The sequence below is a fragment of the Mandrillus leucophaeus genome, unplaced genomic scaffold (assembly GCF_000951045.1).
Source record: "Mandrillus leucophaeus isolate KB7577 unplaced genomic scaffold, Mleu.le_1.0 Scaffold9, whole genome shotgun sequence".
Classification (NCBI taxonomy): Eukaryota; Metazoa; Chordata; class Mammalia; order Primates; family Cercopithecidae; genus Mandrillus; species Mandrillus leucophaeus.
Genome location: NW_012109807.1, coordinates 9,521,885 through 9,539,632, shown reverse-complemented (window position 1 = coordinate 9,539,632; position 17,748 = coordinate 9,521,885). Strand labels below are relative to the sequence as shown.

General features: G+C 47.3%; 1 protein-coding gene across 1 annotated transcript in view; it reads right to left on the bottom strand.

The window, feature by feature from the left end:
• Positions 1–10,826, bottom strand: part of SNRNP200 (small nuclear ribonucleoprotein 200kDa (U5)) — a 31,601-nt gene extending 20,775 nt beyond the window's left edge. The window contains exons 1-14 of the mRNA XM_011969652.1: positions 10,649–10,826; positions 9,964–10,127; positions 8,393–8,564; positions 6,415–6,607; positions 5,887–5,942; positions 4,522–4,620; positions 4,012–4,164; positions 3,800–3,899; positions 3,478–3,614; positions 2,514–2,597; positions 2,240–2,413; positions 1,810–1,947; positions 1,415–1,570; positions 362–532 (exon numbers count right to left, since the gene is read on the bottom strand). Coding sequence (XP_011825042.1) covers positions 362–532; positions 1,415–1,570; positions 1,810–1,947; positions 2,240–2,413; positions 2,514–2,597; positions 3,478–3,614; positions 3,800–3,899; positions 4,012–4,164; positions 4,522–4,620; positions 5,887–5,942; positions 6,415–6,607; positions 8,393–8,564; positions 9,964–10,127; positions 10,649–10,693 — 1,842 coding nt within the window. The 5' untranslated portion in view covers positions 10,694–10,826. The remainder of the gene's footprint in view (positions 1–361; positions 533–1,414; positions 1,571–1,809; positions 1,948–2,239; positions 2,414–2,513; positions 2,598–3,477; positions 3,615–3,799; positions 3,900–4,011; positions 4,165–4,521; positions 4,621–5,886; positions 5,943–6,414; positions 6,608–8,392; positions 8,565–9,963; positions 10,128–10,648) is intronic.
• Positions 10,827–17,748: the final 6,922 nt, after the last annotated feature.

The window sequence follows — 17,748 nt, the reverse complement described above, 5'->3', positions numbered from 1 at the left end:
GTGAAACCCAGTCTCTACTAAAAATACAAAAATCAGCTTGGCATGGTGGCAGGCGCCTGTAATCCCAGCTACTGGGGAGGCTGAGGCAGGAGAATCGCTTAACTTGGGAGGCAGAGACTGCAGTGAGCCGAGGTTGTGCCACTGCACTCAGCCTGGGCAACAGAGCTAGACTCCATCTCAAAACATAAATAAATAAATAAATAAAATAAATAAATAACATGGCAAACACAAGCTGACAATAACTGTCATTACAAGGGCTAGTGCCTACAGAAAAGGCAGCAAAGAAACACTTTGCATGAAAACCCAGCAAACCCTCCTTGACACAACTGGCCTCTATGTTCTACGAGCACTCCCAACTCACCAGAATGATGAGCCGCACCAGCTGGGTGTAGGTGCGCTCGCCACCCTTGCGGGTGATGATGTCCCACTTCTCGGGGGTGCAGACGATGATCTGAGTGGCACTGATCTCTTCTTTGCACAGCTGGTGGTCCCCAGTCAGTTCGGCAACAGTGATGCCGTAAGTGGCCAGACGCTGTGGGAGGAAAACCACATCAGGCAGGAATGCTTGAAGGGGCCTGGACACCACACTTTCTGTTTGGGCAGCTGGAGTGTAGGGCCTTGGGAGCCGGCATCAACCCGTCAGGTGAATACAAGGCGAATCAGATCTTATGAGCATATCTTCCTCAAACAAACAGAAATTTAACTCAGGCAAATAAAGCAGACAAAAGATCTCTCGGGGCCAGGCACGGTGGCTCACGCCTGTAATCCTAGCACTTTCAGAGACCAATGAGGGCAGAATGCTTGAGCCCAGGAATTCTAGACCATGGTAAAACCCTGTCTCTACAAAAAATATAAAAATCAGCTAATCTGGTAACACATGTCTATAATCCCAGCTACTAGGAAGGCTGAAGTGGGAGGATCACTTGAGCCTGGGAGGTCAAGGCTGCAGTGAGCCATGATTGTACCATTGCACTCCAGCTTGGGTGACAGCAAGACCCTGTCTCAAAAAAAAAAAAAAAGATCTCTGGGAACTCTGTACACAAGAAGAAATGGCAACTTGTAGATAACAGGACCTAGAATAACACCACTAGGTCTATTATTATCCACATCCATTTGATGTTTCATAAATACTTCAATAACACAAATGATACCAACTGCAGGAAATTGCCATGGAGAGGACGAAAGAAAGATGCTAACCCTTGTAAAAGATGGCTCAGGACATTCTTACTTCAGAAACTCTGTACCTGGGTTAAGTTCCATCTTGGAAATGGGGAGAGAAAAATAAAAAATAAAAACAATCCCCGGAGGCATTCCAGAGATGCCCCAATACAAAAAGCGGTGAGGTCCAGGGCCTGTCCACAACACTCTGACAGCTGCGCCCCATATCCTCTGGAGGAAAGTTCTACTCCCTCACCTTTCCAAAGCTGCCCACCATCTCCTGCACCAAGGAGCGCATGGGGGCAATGTAGATAATCTTGAAGTCATCCACATTGATGGTGCCGTCCATGTTGATGTGTTTCCCGATCTCTCGGAGCATGCACATCAGGGCCACATTGGTCTTCCCAGCACCCTACGGCAGAGGTCAGGGATGAGAACGCCTATTCACCTGGTTATTCTCACTGCCCTAACTTCCACGGGCTTATTTCCCAAACAGAGAATAGAGCTTGTCCTGGGTACTTTATCCTACCATTTAACCTCTCTTCCATCAAAGGACAAAGAATTAGGGGGTGGGGTGGAAATAAAAAACAATCTTCCAACAGAAACTCCACCCACATTCCCCAAGAAAAAAGCAGGCAGGGTGGCACTTACAGTAGGAGCACACAGCAGCAGATTCTCATCCGTCTCAAGGGCAGCACGGTAGAGCTTACTCTGGATCCGATTCAGTGTTTTGAAGCCCTCAAACCCAGCCTGGGCATACTTTGGAAGCTTTTCCACCGGAAGCAGTTGCTAGAAGAAAAGAAGCGCCATCGGTATCATGTTGGCAGCATCCTTGAGCAGACTGTTTTTGTGGGATTGCCAGGATTTTGCTCCCTGGCAATCTCTTTGCATAACTCTCCATTAAAGGTCAGTCCAGAGATCAATGTTGTCCCCTGGGCTCAAAATCAGAATGGGAAAATTCTGTTGCAGCTTTCAGCCCTAAAATAAACTATAAATGAAACAAAGCTACATTCTGGTCAATGGTTGAAATCCAAACCAGGAGGCGAACTAAGCAGAGAACTGAGGAAAGCAATTCACTTACTTCTTCTGAGCCAAAGGGCTTGGGCTTCAGAGCAGGCACATGCACCTCTTCGTAGCCCTTACGCTGGCGACGGAAGGATCCATCAGGAAGCTGACAGCGTTTATTGGCCATAAAGTGGCTCCCTTGGGTAAACACCAGGTCCTCCAAGTCCAGAACCTGCCGTGGAGCCAGTGCCTGGGAATGTGAAAGACAAAAACCCCAAGGAAGTGAGCAAGCCGAGCAAGCGCGTTTTCCACCCAACAAGGCCTGGGACGTAAATCGCCCTGGATCCTACCTCTCCACCCTGGTCGAGATCCATGGTTTCCAGATCTGTGTCCATTCGAGACTGACGCACTCGCTCTCTCCGGGATCTCTCCTCCTGTAGCGGACGAAGATGAAAATCACAAAAACAATTCATCAGTATCACAGGTTCTTGTCCTTTTCTGTCCCTGCTTAGCTAATACTTGAGTCACAGGTGCTCACTAATAAGTCACCAAACAGAAAGACAACGCTTTACATGGGGACCACCAGAATGATCAGAGCGAACACACACCTTTAAAGGGGCAATGCGCAGTACAGGGACGCCGGAAATAGACGTTCTGTAATTAAGTACCAAGGGCTACCCCTGAAGGGTAAAAGTGTGGGTTCTGTTAAGCAAGCACATGTGTTCTGTTACTCTACTTTAGTAAACACCATGTATTTACTGTGCAAATAAACAATAAAGATCCCCATAGTGCTGGTGAAAGACAGCAGCAGGTCACTGGTCTAACGACCAAACCAATGTGGATGTGTTGATTCTAACTGTGTGCACTGACAAATCCCGAAAAATTTAGAGAAATTACTTTTTCAACTTCCACTTTTTTTTTTTTTTTTTTTGAGACGGAGTCTGGCTCTGTCACCCAGGCTGGAGTGCAGTGGCCGGATCTCAGCTCACTGCAAGCTCCGCCTCCCGGGTTTACGCCATTCTCCTGCCTCAGCCTCCCGAGTAGCTGGGACTGCAGGCGTCCGCCACCTCGCCTGGCTAGTTTTTTTTTTGTATTTTTTAGTAGAGACGGGGTTTCACGGGGTTAGCCAGGATGGTCTCGATCTCCTGACCTTGTGATCCGCCCGTCTCGGCCTCCCAAAGTGCTGGGATTACAGGCTTGAGCCACCGCGCCCGGCCTTCAACTTCCACTTTTAATATGAATTTAGCTTCATGCTGCAATCTTCTAGCCACTGTTAGCTCAGAAATCAGACAGATAAACCAACCCAGTCCTTACTCGGATCAGATCCTCCTTCTCGGTTTCGTGGAGCTGGTAGAGGAACTTGGATAGCTCTGGGTCAGCTTCCATCTTTCCCATAATCCTTTCCTTTTCAGCTTCACTTTGTGCACTGGCCAGCAAGGTACAGTATAAAACTACCCACAACAAAAGGAACAAAGGAAAAGTGAAGAGGAGGAAGTAAGGCAAAAAACCTTCATCCTTAGAGTAGCAAGAAGAAAAATAAAAGAAACAAGCACGTAGGTTGTGAAAACAACAGACTCTCCATCTCACACGCACACACGTGTACTCACCCTGCAGGAAGAGCCCGCCATATACTCACTCATCATCCTGTGCTGCCGCAGCACTTTAATGAAATCGAAGGTGTTGAAACCGAGCAGCAGAACCAGCTGGTTCTCACACTCCCGATCGTCACTGGCCGTCTGCAGAGAGAAGGCAACACCACCACTCAGGACAAAGCCATCTGCCACTTCATACGCTGTCCCCACGTGCCAAGACACACTACACATACAACTATTGTTATCTTGGCCATACCTTCAAAATCTCCAACACTTCATCTGCCTTCTTCTGCGACACGATGGCATCATCATAGAAACGACTGAGCTGCCGCTGTAGCCAAAATGCATCAATATCCCGAGGGTGCAAATCCTTCTTCTTGGAACTCATCAGTTCACCTGAGGCCACGAGCTACAAAAGTAACCAGACATTTAGCTCACCAGGTCTCTGCCAGCCTAGAGCACTTTGCCACCACCCTGCAACCAAGTTCTACTTGCCACCCCACAGCCCACCTTCTGTGAGGACTTTCCAGAGGGAAAAACTCTGGAATACTGAGTTCAGAATACCAGACTAAGACTTCATCAACATACATCTTTGGGAAGGAAGAAAACCGACTGAAATCTTAAGAAACTCTACATACTAAGTGTTTATTATGGTTCACTCTAGCAAAAGGAGGCTCAATAAATGTAACAGGACCTAGGCATGGGGAAGAAGCACTAACACCCAGAAGTAACCTTGCAGCAATGAGAAAAAGCAAACTGAACTTACATTAGCCGAGAGGGTGCAGCGCACAACAGCCTCATCCCCTTCCATGTCATCATCAGATGCCTCTTCTCGAACCTCCCCGTACACATCTTCATCACCTTCCTGTGGAAATGGCCCCAACTCAACCATTATCTGGAGCTGATCCTGCATCACCACAGAACCTCTCCCTCAAGTCACCCTAAATTAGCTCAATGGTTAGAGAAATGGCTTTGGGGTGAAACCGAGAGCCTATTGGAACCAAGGTCAGCCTTATTCCAGTGGACATGTAATAGAAAGACTGCTTGGCACAGACTTATTAGATGCATCTACTTTCTGTTTCTTACCTTAGGCTGCCACAATGGCAATCAACTGGACCATAGCCTCTTTCTAATACACAAACAATCAACACTCAAAAACAGTGATCAGCTAACAGAAGAGAAGACCTATGCAGAGGCACGTCTGGGAAAGCAGATGGTGACTCGGGAATGAAGAGATCACACTAAGCTTGCTCACCACTCCATTTACTCATACACTGCACATTAGGCATACTTGGCACAGTGTCGTAGTCAAAGCAGGTGCTTCAGTAACGAGCACTGCTAAATGAATGAACTGCTACAAGCAAAGCAGTTTGTTGCTACTTAAAATCATCAAATCCTATTAACTATACTGTAGGAAGTGGCTTAGCAATCACCTATTGAAATCACCTCATTTTATAGAAAGAGAAACTGAGGCAAAATGACCTGCCAAGATACAGGACTCAAATTCAGGAGTCTTGGCTCCTAGTCCTCTAACTCTCCTCATGCGACCCCTTCTTCCAGCCCTGGTATATATACCAGGGATCCATTTTCCCTTTCAGGAGCCAAATCTACTCACTGAGAACTCTAAGGCACTCTGTAATTTTTTCAAAGTACCCCACTTATTCCTATTTATATTCAAGGAATTCTATTAGACGGTAAACATTAACTCCAGTGACTTAACCATGTACGAACTACAGCCATGCTCTAAGGCAATCTTTTGAAACAGGCAGTGGGGACACAGTAATGAAAAAAGGGAAAATATTGTAATACGTTTAAAATGCAGTAAAACATAGCAGATACATTCTCAATGAAAGTATTCGCTGTACTTTATCTTTTGTCTTTCTTTTTGCTGATCCACTTGGTATATTTTAAATAATTACGTTGCTTTACATTTGTTAAATTTGCTGTAGAAAAGTTAAAAGATAACTGCATTTTTTTTAAGCAAAAGAACATATAATGCCTAAGTCTGAAACCCACACACCACCATAAAATGTATCTGGTTTAAACTAGGGAGCTTCTTTACACTACAAGGGGTCCCTTTACCTTCATCAACTTCAAAAACAAGAATGGACTGGGCCTGTTTATCACTCACCTCCTCATCAGACTCAAACTGCACATTCACACCATATGTCTCATCAATGTTGTCATCTGAAACGACGAAGGATTAGAAAAAGAGGGCAGTGAATGGCTAGTAAAACAAGCCACTCTGGAGCAAATGTCCTCCCCAACTACCTCTCCTCAGGAAACATCTAAGTGCTAAGGACACACACAGGCACTTAGATGATCAACACGAGAGAGCCACCTATGCTGCCACTGCCAAGACCTTCTCCACCTGCCAGCCCTGGAGTCAGCCCAGCTCTGCTTGCTCAACCACTTGAGCCCCCAAGGCTCTGCCCACATTTTCTCCCATATTCTACACAACAAAAGGGTCTCAGAGTAAGGAACAGCTGCTGAAATCTAGGGATTCTGGTGTCTATCAATTATAACTCTTCAAAAAACACACAACAAATTACGGGAACTCACTGACACTAAGGTTTTTAAATGAATGATGCTAGAAGATGCATGCTTAGGGGTCAACAACAACCAGTTAACATGATCAGGACATAAAGAGCTCACTTACCCATATTTTGGATTTCCTTGTCTCCACCATAGTCTGTGATCTTTTTTCCCAAGTTCACTAGCACGTGGTATCTGGTATCATCTGTTTGACCCAGCAGCAGGTCAATCTCCTTTCGCCTTTCCTTGTCCCGCAGCTTTTCATTCTTTAGAACAGCTAGAACCTCATCAGCTGCCCCACAAAGGATATCACGTGGCTGGTAGCAAGAAACAACCAACCAATATTGAGAATGATGACAGACAGAACATCACCAACCAGGTTTACGTGGCGGCAGGATGCGAACAGCCACACTTTCTCAAAACCTGTTGCATACTAGGCTCTGACCTTTCTCATTAATGCTGATTTAAAATGCCACAACTAAAGGAAGACTCATCTGTTTTTAAAAAGATTAGCTAGGTGGCCTCAAGCAGCAGGACACAGCTTCCACAATAGCTTGCCACATCTCCAGGTGGCAGTCACTTGGCAGATCTCCTCTAGCCTGCCACACGTTTGTAATTCTTTGTCATCACTTCCTCTAGCACCCACATCAACAGAGCTCCTCAGACTCATAATGGTCCCCAATCTAATCACACATGTGTAATGGTTAGGAACACAGATTCTAGAGATAAACTATCTGGATCATATCTTGGCTCTGCCAAATACTACTTCTGTGACTTGGGAAAATTACTTAATTATTCTTGCCTCACATCTCTCTTCTATAAAATGGAAAATGAGTATTAACAGCACCTATTCACGGAGTTACGTGAGGGGGCGGGAGAAAGACACGTGCTGTTCCACACAAATCAAGTGCTCGGTAAATACAAGCCCCTTCTGCAAACCAGTACATCCCACAAGGGGATCCAGAGGCAAGGCTCATCTGGAGCCTCCCAGTTGTGACCCTCTCCTTTTCTGACACACGGTCTCATCCTCTGGCCGCCTCGCTCTGAGAATACAGAAATAAAGCAAACTTGGCCGGGTGTGGTGGCTCACGCCTGTAATCCCAGCACTTTGGGAGGCCAAGGAGGGTGGATCACAAGGTCAGGAGATCGAGACCATCCTGGCTAACACAGTGAAACCCCGTCTCTACCAAAAATACAAAAAATTAGCCGGATGTGGTGGCGGGCGCCTGTAGTCCCAGCTACTCGGGAGGCTGAGGCAGGGGAATGGCACGAACATGGCAGGCAGAGCCTGCAGTGAGCCGAGATCGCGCCACTGCACTCCAGCCTGGGCAGCAGAGCGAGACTCCAACTCAAAAAAAAAAAAGAAATAAAGCAAATTTGTTTTTTTCTATACTCTTAAAACAATTAACACAGAAGGCTTCTGTGACAATTCCTCCCCACCAGCAACCAATCCAAAAATTGTGCAGTGGACACAAGCTGGTGTCCTCAAATTCAATTCCGTTCCAACACTAACTACCTGGAGATAAGAGTCAGATCCCACAGGCTGAGGACTCAGTCCCACAAGCCTGCCTCCCACTCCATGATGCCAATCACAAGCACAGGTTGTGTGACCTGTGCTTCTCACTGTACAGCTACAAATCGAGCTTTCCACAATCCCCTTTTGGGATTCAACTAATGTGCTAGAACAGATCAGGGACACACTTACTTTTACTGTAAGGCATATTACAAAAGATGCCTACCAACAGACAACAGACGGAAGAGGTGCACAGGGCAGGCATGTGGCAAGGGGTATCATGTGGGAAGGGGTATGGCGCTGCCAGGCCCTCTCAGGCGCACCACCCTCCGGAAACCTCCATGTGTGCAGCTATCCGCAAACTCTCTAAACCTAGTCCTTTTGGGGTTTTTATGGGGGCTTCATTACGTAGGCAGATTGATTAAATGACCAGCCTCCATTCTGAAGCTATCTAGGTGCTGCCAGCCATCAGTTAACTCATCAGCAGACAAAAAGACGCATATCACTTCGAAGATTCCAAGGATCATAGAAGCTGTATGCCAGGAAATGAAACAAAGACCGAATATATATTTCACAATATCACACTCACCTGGTCCCCAAGAGCAGCCTGGATGAAGCTGAGCAGCACCTCATAGGTCTCCCGGGTCTCCTTAGTTTTGGGTTTGTAGATGATACCCACCATCTCATCAATGCCCTCCGACAGCAGAGTGTAACCCTTCATCTTGTTGATGTCATGCCGGTCCTCATCACGCTTTCTTCGCCTGGTGGACACGTGACAGTGAATGGCAGAACCTTTCCTCCCCGAGGGAAGACTGGATCAAGCCCACCCTCCTCTCCTCAGCTTCATGGCAGGAAGTTAATATCTGAAAACCGGTACCTGAGCCTCAGCAAATGATTCCTATTGGACCTTGATCACTTGCAAGAGTATTTCTTTATGGGACCCAGTGACAGAAAGAAAAATTCCCCATCATCTTCTCACTAGATACACTACACATTACAGTGAGATATGTTTCTCATTTAAAACATGCAACCCTTTGGTCAGGTGCAGTGCTTGACGCCTGTAATCCCAGCACTTTGGGAGGCCAACGTGGGCGGATCACCTGAGGTCAGGAGTTCAAGACCAGCCTGGCCAACATGGCAAAACCCTGTCTCTACTAAAAATACAAAAATTAGCCGGGCACGGTGGCGAGCACCTGTAATCCCAGCTACTCAGGAGGCGGAGGCAGGAGAATCACTGGAAGCCGGGAGGTGGAGGTTGCAGTGAGCAGACATCACGCCACTGCACTCCAGCCTGGGTGACAGAACGAGACACCATCTCCAAAAAAAAAAAAGAAGTATAACCCTTCTCAAAAAAAAAAAGGACAACCCTTCATACATTGTATGAGACTATTATATAATAGCATTTTGACTAGTTTTTCATCTCTCAAATGCATTTTCCTCTTCTAACTAGAGAAACAAGCTCTAACAGAATCTACTGCCGTTGACTATCAACCAATTATAACAAAACTGGAAAAGAAGATATACCACAAAGTGGAGATAATGTATTAACTCATTTCAAACATACTTTAATCAAACTAAGCCCATGAATTTTGGAAACATCATCATAGAAAAGGGAGCAAGACACCAAGATATTCAAGATCAAAGGATAATGGTGAGGTAAAGGTAAGTTTTGAAATACGTCCCCAAGAAATATTTAAGAAAAGAAAAAAAGAAAAAAAATGCAAAATAAGAAAGAAAACTGTCTTTCATACCATGGATGCTTAAATTAGTTTGTAACAACAAAATAGGTAAGAAGTGGACAAGAGTAAAGGGAAAAAGTAGGGGTAGAAAATTAGTAATAGAAAAAAAAAAAAAAAAGAAAAAGAATTACTGGGACATAGGAATAGCAAGGGTCTTGAGAATACCCTGAAGAAAAGTAAGATCTGTCTATGGACTAGAAACACACATGTAAGAAAAAGGTACCAACAAGTTATTTTCCACTTTAGGTACATTTTTTAAGGCCAAAAAAATCTTTAAACTCTCCTGTTCTGTTTTTACCTTCACTAAACCATTTTAATGCCACTGATCTTACACCAAGCATTCCGGCCAAAACGCTGCTCGAATGTTAAAGAGAAGAGACTTTGGATCTGAAGGAAAAAATAGTATTCCCTTAGCACTCACTTGGCTCTTCTTTCCTCCTGCATCTGCGGTTTGGTCCGTTGAGCCTTGTCTCCCATACGTGTGCCCTCCAGCTTCCCAACAAGGGACAGCACCTCTCCTGTGGGTTCATCCCGGCGGGTCCGGTCAATGAGAGAGCGGTCAGCTTGGAGCACAAGATTTGAGTTCTGAAAAGATCAAAACATTATTGAAGCTTTGACATGAGCAGGGCCAATTCCTACTATCACAGTTACCCCAGCTGATGGAAGAATCGTAGTAACTAGTTGCTTATAATCACTAATCGTAATAATGATATTTTCCTTAAGAACTGCATGGTATGACGCTGTGCAGAAGCATAGAGCTGAATAAGTCTTACGGCCTGTCGAATCAGCTAAGCAATTCTTGTTCCTAACAGTGCCCATCATAACCCACATCTGGGAAAAGTGGTGAGTGGGTTGGGAGTGACGTGTGGAAGGGGGCGGGCTTAGCGTTGAAGGGACTCGAGAAACTCCTCCTAGAGAGATCTTAGCACTCCCTAGACCCCCGTAGGTTATTCACGTCATCAAATAACCCCCACCTTCACCGCGATTCCACTTCCCCTCCGTTTTCGTGGCTCTCCTGGAGGCCTTCAGACTGAAACTCTCTTTTTCAGCCTCCCCCTCCCCACTGGACTCCTGAGCCTGGAATCCTCCCACGAGCCCAAACGTACCGCCTTATACTCGTACTGCAGACTACGGGCGGTTACATCCGCCATGGCCGCGGCTGCTTGGAGGCTTCAGGCCTCCACGCCCCCCAGCCGCACGCTGCAAACGGCCGTGGACCTCCACTCCCGCCGCGCCGGAACGACGCAGGAAAGACGCACTGGGGGAAGGAAAAGAAACGGGCTCCCTTCCGCTTCCGGGTCGCGCCCCGGAAGTGTGGGCGGGGTGTGTCCCTGGAGTATGCGCGGGGCTTCCCGCAGCCCTCTGAGTGGGATGTGTGGGCCTGGTGCATTTGGGTCCCCGAATCCCTAGACCCGCGCACTCTGGTTCCGGCCGCCCGCAGGCCCTAAGGACCCAGGGCCCGTGCTCTCCCCGACCTCAGTCTCCAGCCCCCCGGCACCCCTCACATCGTAACGAACGTACGGCCGCTTAGCCCCTGTCCCGTCCCAAGACCTTTCCTTCCGCTTCCTTCCTCTTTGGCAACAGTCCCATGAGGTAGGCAGGAAAAGAGGGCCTGAAAAGCCCCGTTTCCGTTTGAGGTAACGAAAGCACCCAGAGAGCGAGGTCACGTGCGCGTGTGTCTGTGTCTGCGTGTTTTGATGATTGGCGTCTTGCTTTGGGTTTCTCTTCTGTGTTGAACAATTGAAAAAGAAAGCTGCTGTCCCCCACCCGTCCCAGCTAAACCGGTGGCCCCAAGACCCTCGTTCTCACCCAGCGGAACGAACAGGGCCGGGGCCCCCGTCCGCTCCCAGTTGTCGGTGACATTCTATGGTAGGGCCCTGTCTGCCGCCCGGGGAAACCGGTGCGGGCAGGGCCAGAAAACAACAGGCTGGATGTGGTGGCTCGTGCTTGTAATCCCAGCACTTTAGGAGGCTGAGGAAAGAGGATTGCTTGAGGCCGGGAGTTTGAGACCAGCTTGGGTAACATAGTGAAGCCCTGTTTCTTCAAACAATAAAAAAGTAGCCAGTCCTGGCAGTGTGTGCCTGTAGTCCCAACAACTTGGAAGGCTGAGGCAGGAGGATTGCTTGAGCCCAGGACTTCAAGGCTGCAGCAAGCTAGGATTGTGCCACTGCACTCCAGCCTGACCCACATAGCAAGACTCTTCCCCCACAAAATGAAAACAATTTTTTAATTAAAAAGATAGAAAAGAAAAATGACAGCCATGCTTCCTCACTCTGGGGAAGGGGCTCGGGGAAACTTCCTGGGCCAACTTGTTGAAAATGGGGGAAGGGGTCTAGTCCCAGCACTTTGGGAGGCCAAGGCGGGCGGATCACAAGGTCAGGAGATCGAGACCATCCTGGCCAACATAGTGAAACCCCATCTCCACTAAAAATACAAAAAAATAAGCTGGATGTGGTGGCACGGGCCTGTAATCCCAGCTACTCGGGAGGCTGAGGCAGGAGAACCACTTGAACCAGGGAGTCAGAGGTTGCAGTGAGCTGAGATCATGCCACTGCACTCCAGCCTGGCGACAGAGCCAGATTATATCTCAAAAAAATAATAAATAAATAAATAAAGAATTTTATAGTGTATAGTTTTTGTCTCTCTAAAGTTGTTTTTAGACAATTTTTTTGGAAACAGGGTCTGGCTGTGTTGCCCAGGCTGGAATGCAGTGACACAGTTTCAGCTCACTGTAGCCTCGACCTCTCCTGGGCTCAAACCATCCTCCTGCCTCAGCCTTCCCAGTAGCTGGGACTACAGGTGTGCACCACCACACCCAGCTAATTTTTGTATTTTTGGTAGAGATGGGGTTTCGCTGTGTTGTGCAGGCTGGTCTTGAACTCCTGGCCTCAAGCAATCTTCCCACCTCGGCCTCCCAGAGTGCTGGATTACAAGTGTGAGCCACCATGCCCGGTCTGTTTTTAGACAATTTTTAATAGAGGATTATCCTCAGGAAGCTAAAGGACTGGGGGCACCCTGGCGGGTACAGACCCCCGGGATGACATTAATTACCAAGATGGGCTCAGAGCAAGTGCCTTTAGCTTTGTTTCAGTCCACGTGCTGTCTCTCTCCAAAGATGAACTGAATTCGCTACTCCCCAACCCCAGGCCTGCACAGGTTACCCAGACTTTTGCCTGGGTCCTGCATTTCTGTATCTAAAGACCTGTCACTTCATTTAATTATGTCTCAAATATTTGTATGTGCTCTGTGAGCACTTTTAGGGACTCAGAGAAAGACAAGTAGATAAGACCCTTGAGAAGTTCAAGTCTCACAAGAGAAGTAAAACTACAAATACGGTGGTACACATCTGTGAGGCAGAGGCAGGAGGATTGCTTGAGCCCAGGAGTTCCAGACCATAGTGCGGTATGATCATGCCTGTGAGTAGCCACTGTGCTCCAGCCTGGGCAACAGAACAAGAACTGCATCTCTGAAAAAGGAAAAAAGAAAAAGAAAAGGCAGAATGCAGTCAGTGCCACAAGGGGGCACTGTGGGAAACCACTTCTGACTTAGGAGCGCCTGTGAGGCTTTATAGCTGTGATGCAAAGGGTGGCTGAGGATTTCCGTGGAGGCAGGAGGTGGGGGATTTCACAGGGACAGAGAAAAAGAAAAAGCATGAAGGCGGGAAGACAGGTGTATCTTGGGTACTGTTAAGGACTCCATTAAGCTGACTGCAGGGCAAATGTAAAGAATGAAACAATGTGATGAGAGAGAGTCTAATCTTAATCTCTCCATTCAAAAAAAAAATGCCATTGTGAAGAGTTTTTACTTTATTTAGGAGACAACAGGAAGCCATAGCATGTTTCTTGTCTGAGGAGTTTTATTTGTTTTTCACATCTTCATAGCATGTATTTGATTAGACAGAACACTTAGATTAAGCAAAAATTGAGTATATATGTGACAAGCATTTGTAAAGTTCCACTTTAGCATACATTATCATTGAATCCCCATCAAGCCCTGGGAAATATATTGAGGGCCCCCATTTTACCAATGAAGAAATCAAGGCCCCAAGAAGATATTTGACTTGTCTGGCCTCATCTGCCGCAAAGCCAGGCCTTCTGTTTTCCCCCCCTATGCACAGGGGCGTCCTCACAGAGCTGAGCTTCAGGAAGGTGATTCTCACGGTGCTAGATGTGGAGTCCTAATTAAGGAACAGGAGTCAGGCTGGCAGGACCAAGGGAAAGCAAAAAGAAAGCGGATAAGCCATGAGTCTGCCACCGCACCCGGCCCGTCTGCTGTGTTTCCAAACAGGCTTGTTCCCTTCCAGGTCTTCACTTTAGGAGGCATTCGTCTTTTTTAACCAAGAGGCAGTTTCATGAGGCGGTTGAACATGTAGACTCTTCTGTTATACCATCTGGGTTCAAATCTCAGCTTCACCCCTTCCTACCTGTGTGATCTTAGGCCTGTTTTTAGCTACTCTGGGCCCAACAGGGATAATTTTACCTACACCATAGGGTTGCCTGGCACCTAGAACTATACCAGGAAATAGCAAGTGTCAGGTTTTATCCAGCAGCCCGTGCTTCCTAAAAACATTCCTAAACACTCTGTGTTTGGAGGCAATTTTATGACTCACAAAGGAAAGCTGCCCCATTCTTGGTCATATCTATCCTTTCTTATCCCAGATGATCTTACCCAACCCGATGGCCCTTCCACCCAGTAAACTTGGCTCTGAGTGACTGCTGTTTCCCAGACTCCAGGCCTCATGCAGAGGTAACAGGTTGCCGGCACTGGGTATATTTAACGACGTGACTGTTCCCAGAATGCTGTCAGCTGGCCTCAAGTGATCCACCTGCCTCAGCTCCCAAAGTGCTGGGATTATAGGTGTGAGCCACCATGCCCAGCCACCACCAACTTTTTAATAAGCCAATAAGGCTGGGCATAGTGGCTCATGCCTGTAATTTTAGAACTTTGGGAGGCTGAGGCAGGAGGATTGCTTGAGCCCAGAAATTTGAGACCTTCCTGGGCAACACAGTGAGATCCTGCCTCTACAAAACAGTTTTTAAAAAATAAGCCAACAGACGTGGATACAGTGCCCTCCATGCACTGGTGAATGTGCCTGTTGTGAGGAGGGTCACCAAGCATAAGCTCTTCTTGGAGGCAGACACAGGCAACTGAGGGCAGCCTTAGTGAAAGCCTCAAGTGCCAATTCCTGCCAGAGCCCAACACAGGATGGGCAATCTTTGAGCTGCTGGTGTTATCCTCAGTTCTCCATGCATTGTGCCTGGCACCCCACAGTTGCCTCTCATAATGGACATCTGCACTCTCCAGACAGGTGACAAGTTACCTGCCCTTCCAACAGCAGCACAGTCTAGTGGCATTGCTTCTGGCCTTAGCCAGTGCTGCCGCATTGGAGCAATTAATATTTTGTTGCATTTCACCCTGATTATTAAATGAGTGGAATTCTTTTTGAGATGGGATCTGGCTCTGTTGTCCAGGCTGGAGTGCAGCGGTGCAGTCATAGCTCACTGTAACCTCAAAATCCTGGGCTCCAGTGATCTTCCCACCTCAGCCTCCTAAGTAGCTGAGACTACAGGCACATGCCACCATGCCAGGCTAATTTGTTGATTTTTGTTTGTTTGTTTATAGAGATAGGGTCTTGCTTTGCTGCCCAGGCTGGTCTTGAACTCCTGGCTTCAAGCGATCCTCCTACCTTGGCCTCCCAAAGCACTGGGATTACAGGCCTGAGCCACCATGCCCGGCCTGAATGGGTGTTTTTAAAAATGAAAACTGGTGATATTAGTGAAAAAGAAAAGGTTTTATAATTTACTACAGTTGGAAGTCAATAAGCAGGCCAAAAGTAACAAACCTTTGCCACAGTAGTTGGGGCTCACTGGACTTAAGCCAATCCCTAATGTGTTGGGTTGGAGAGTAAAATAAGAGTGTGAACAAATGATTGGGAAATGTCATTGAAGAAAATATCTAAAAGGCAAGATGTAATTAGATATTCTATATATTTTTTGTCTCAGGACAAAAGAAACTTAAGGGATCCCTTCTCCTTTATAGTGTTTAAGTTCTTTTTTTTTTTTTTTTTTGAGATAGAGTCTGGCTCTAGTGTCCAGGCTGGAGTGCAGTGGCACGATCTCGGCTCACTGCAATCTCTGCTTCCTGGGTTCAAGTGATTCTCCTGCCTCAGCCTCCCGAGTAGCTGGGATTACAGGCATAGGCCACCATGCCCAGCTGATTTTTGTATTTTTAGTAGAGACGAGGTTTCACCATGTTGGCCAGGCTGGTCTCGAACTCCTGACTTTCAAGTGATCTGCCCGCCTCGGCCTCCCAAAGTGCTGGGATTACAGGCGTGAGCCACCATGCCCGGCTGTGTTTAAGTTCTTATTTAACTAGTACATGTCACTTTTTGTACATGTTCAGGAGTGTGATATAGTCAGAACTGCCTTAATTTCTTTGACCAACTCGAATGATTATATAATTATTGGCATTGGTTGAGTTTATTATGTGCCAGGCATTTATCCTATTTTATTCTTCAGCACCGTCTGAGGCCAGGGTTGGGAAAGGCAGTCTGCGTGGTCCAGAGCATGCCTGCGTGTTCTTGCTGGGTGTGCCAGGAATGCAAGGCCCTGGCCACACTTTCCTAGGCCCTTTCCCAGAGCTGTGTGTGTAGTGGGCAGCCTTGAGGAATAAGGTAATGTCTTCCACCAGGACAGAGAGAAGGATGGCCATGAAATAGGTAGTTTCCCTGAAATCAGAATTCCTTGTCTGCAATGCAAACCATTCCATGCATAGCATCCACCTGGGCCTCTCCATGTTGCCCCTGTGGGGCTTGAGAGAGCAAGGAGAATTGACACAAGCAGGATGCTAGTGCTGATTGTTGTGCCATGAGCCATACATTATTCTGTCTCTGACCCAGGCGTCTTGTGTCTTCTGCCAGCATCCATGAAACAGCAACCGTAACTATCTTTTACGTAGGGTAAAATTCCAGACTTTTGACAGTTTGGATGGAGGAGATTTAATGTTGTCATGACTATGGGGCTGCAAGCCTTGCAGCCACAGCCAAGAGGCAACATGATTGTGGGTGCTGAGTCACTGGGTCCCTAAAACCGAGACAAACGGCATCAGCAATGAGGATATAGAGCTTCCAGTGGACCGAAAGCACTGGAACGTGCAAAATCTCGTTTATTGGAACAGAGCTGCTCTCTCCCTTTGTGCGACTGATTCTTTGGACCCCTCCCCAACCTCAGCTATGTTAAGGAAAAAGCTGAGTATGTTGGGGAACTTCACGGAAGGGGCTTTGTTACCGGAACCCAAGTCACCATCCTCCCCGGTCTTGTGGCAGGAAGCGGTGCTGGGTGCAGCTGGAGTGGTTTTACAGCAGCCTGAAATAAAAGACACTCAGTCCCTCAGGGTCAGAATCAGAGGAGGCTGTGGCCAGAAAAATCCCAGCTACTGGATGAGCCTGGGGACAAAGCCTAGGCGGGCAGACACAGAAACTAAAGGGCATCACAAGCAGGAAATCTGACGCCGGCAACACAAAGGGGTCACCACCTCGGTAGAAGCAGGGACCAGAGCCCCTCAAGAGTGAATGGACGGACACACAGAACCCCCACCCCCTCCTCATCCACATGGAGGGATCTCCACTCCCTCTACAACTCACAGCCCCAGATTCTATATGGTTTCTGTGGAAGCAAGTCCTCGTGCGTCTAGTTTTAGTCCCTGGAGAGCTGGCTTCTTGGCCCCTGGATAAGGTGAAAACCTGGTGGGCACCAGAAGAGACTGCCCTTCCCTTGTTCCCTGCTATCTGTCCTTCCCATTCCCACTTAGTTCCTTTGTCTTTTCTCCATTCTACATGCTCCGTCTCAACGTGGGACTAAAATGTATATTGTTATTAGTTACAGGGTTACTGATTGAGTAAAGTTTTGGTTTCTAAACTTGTTCTTAAAATGCAGTTGCATTGAACATCTGGTTTGCCTTTTTTTTATTATTACCATTGTTATTAAGACCAGCTCTCACTCTGTGACCCAGGCTGGAGTGCAGTGATGCGATCATAGCTCATTGCAACCTCCAGCTTCAACTCCCGGCCTCAGGTGAGCCTCCTGCCTCAGCCTCTCAAGTGGCTAGGACCACAGGCACTCGCCACCATGTCCAGTTAATTTTTTTTAATTTTTATTTTTGTAGAGATGTGGGGGAGGGTGGCCTGGCTATGTTGCCGAGGCTGGTC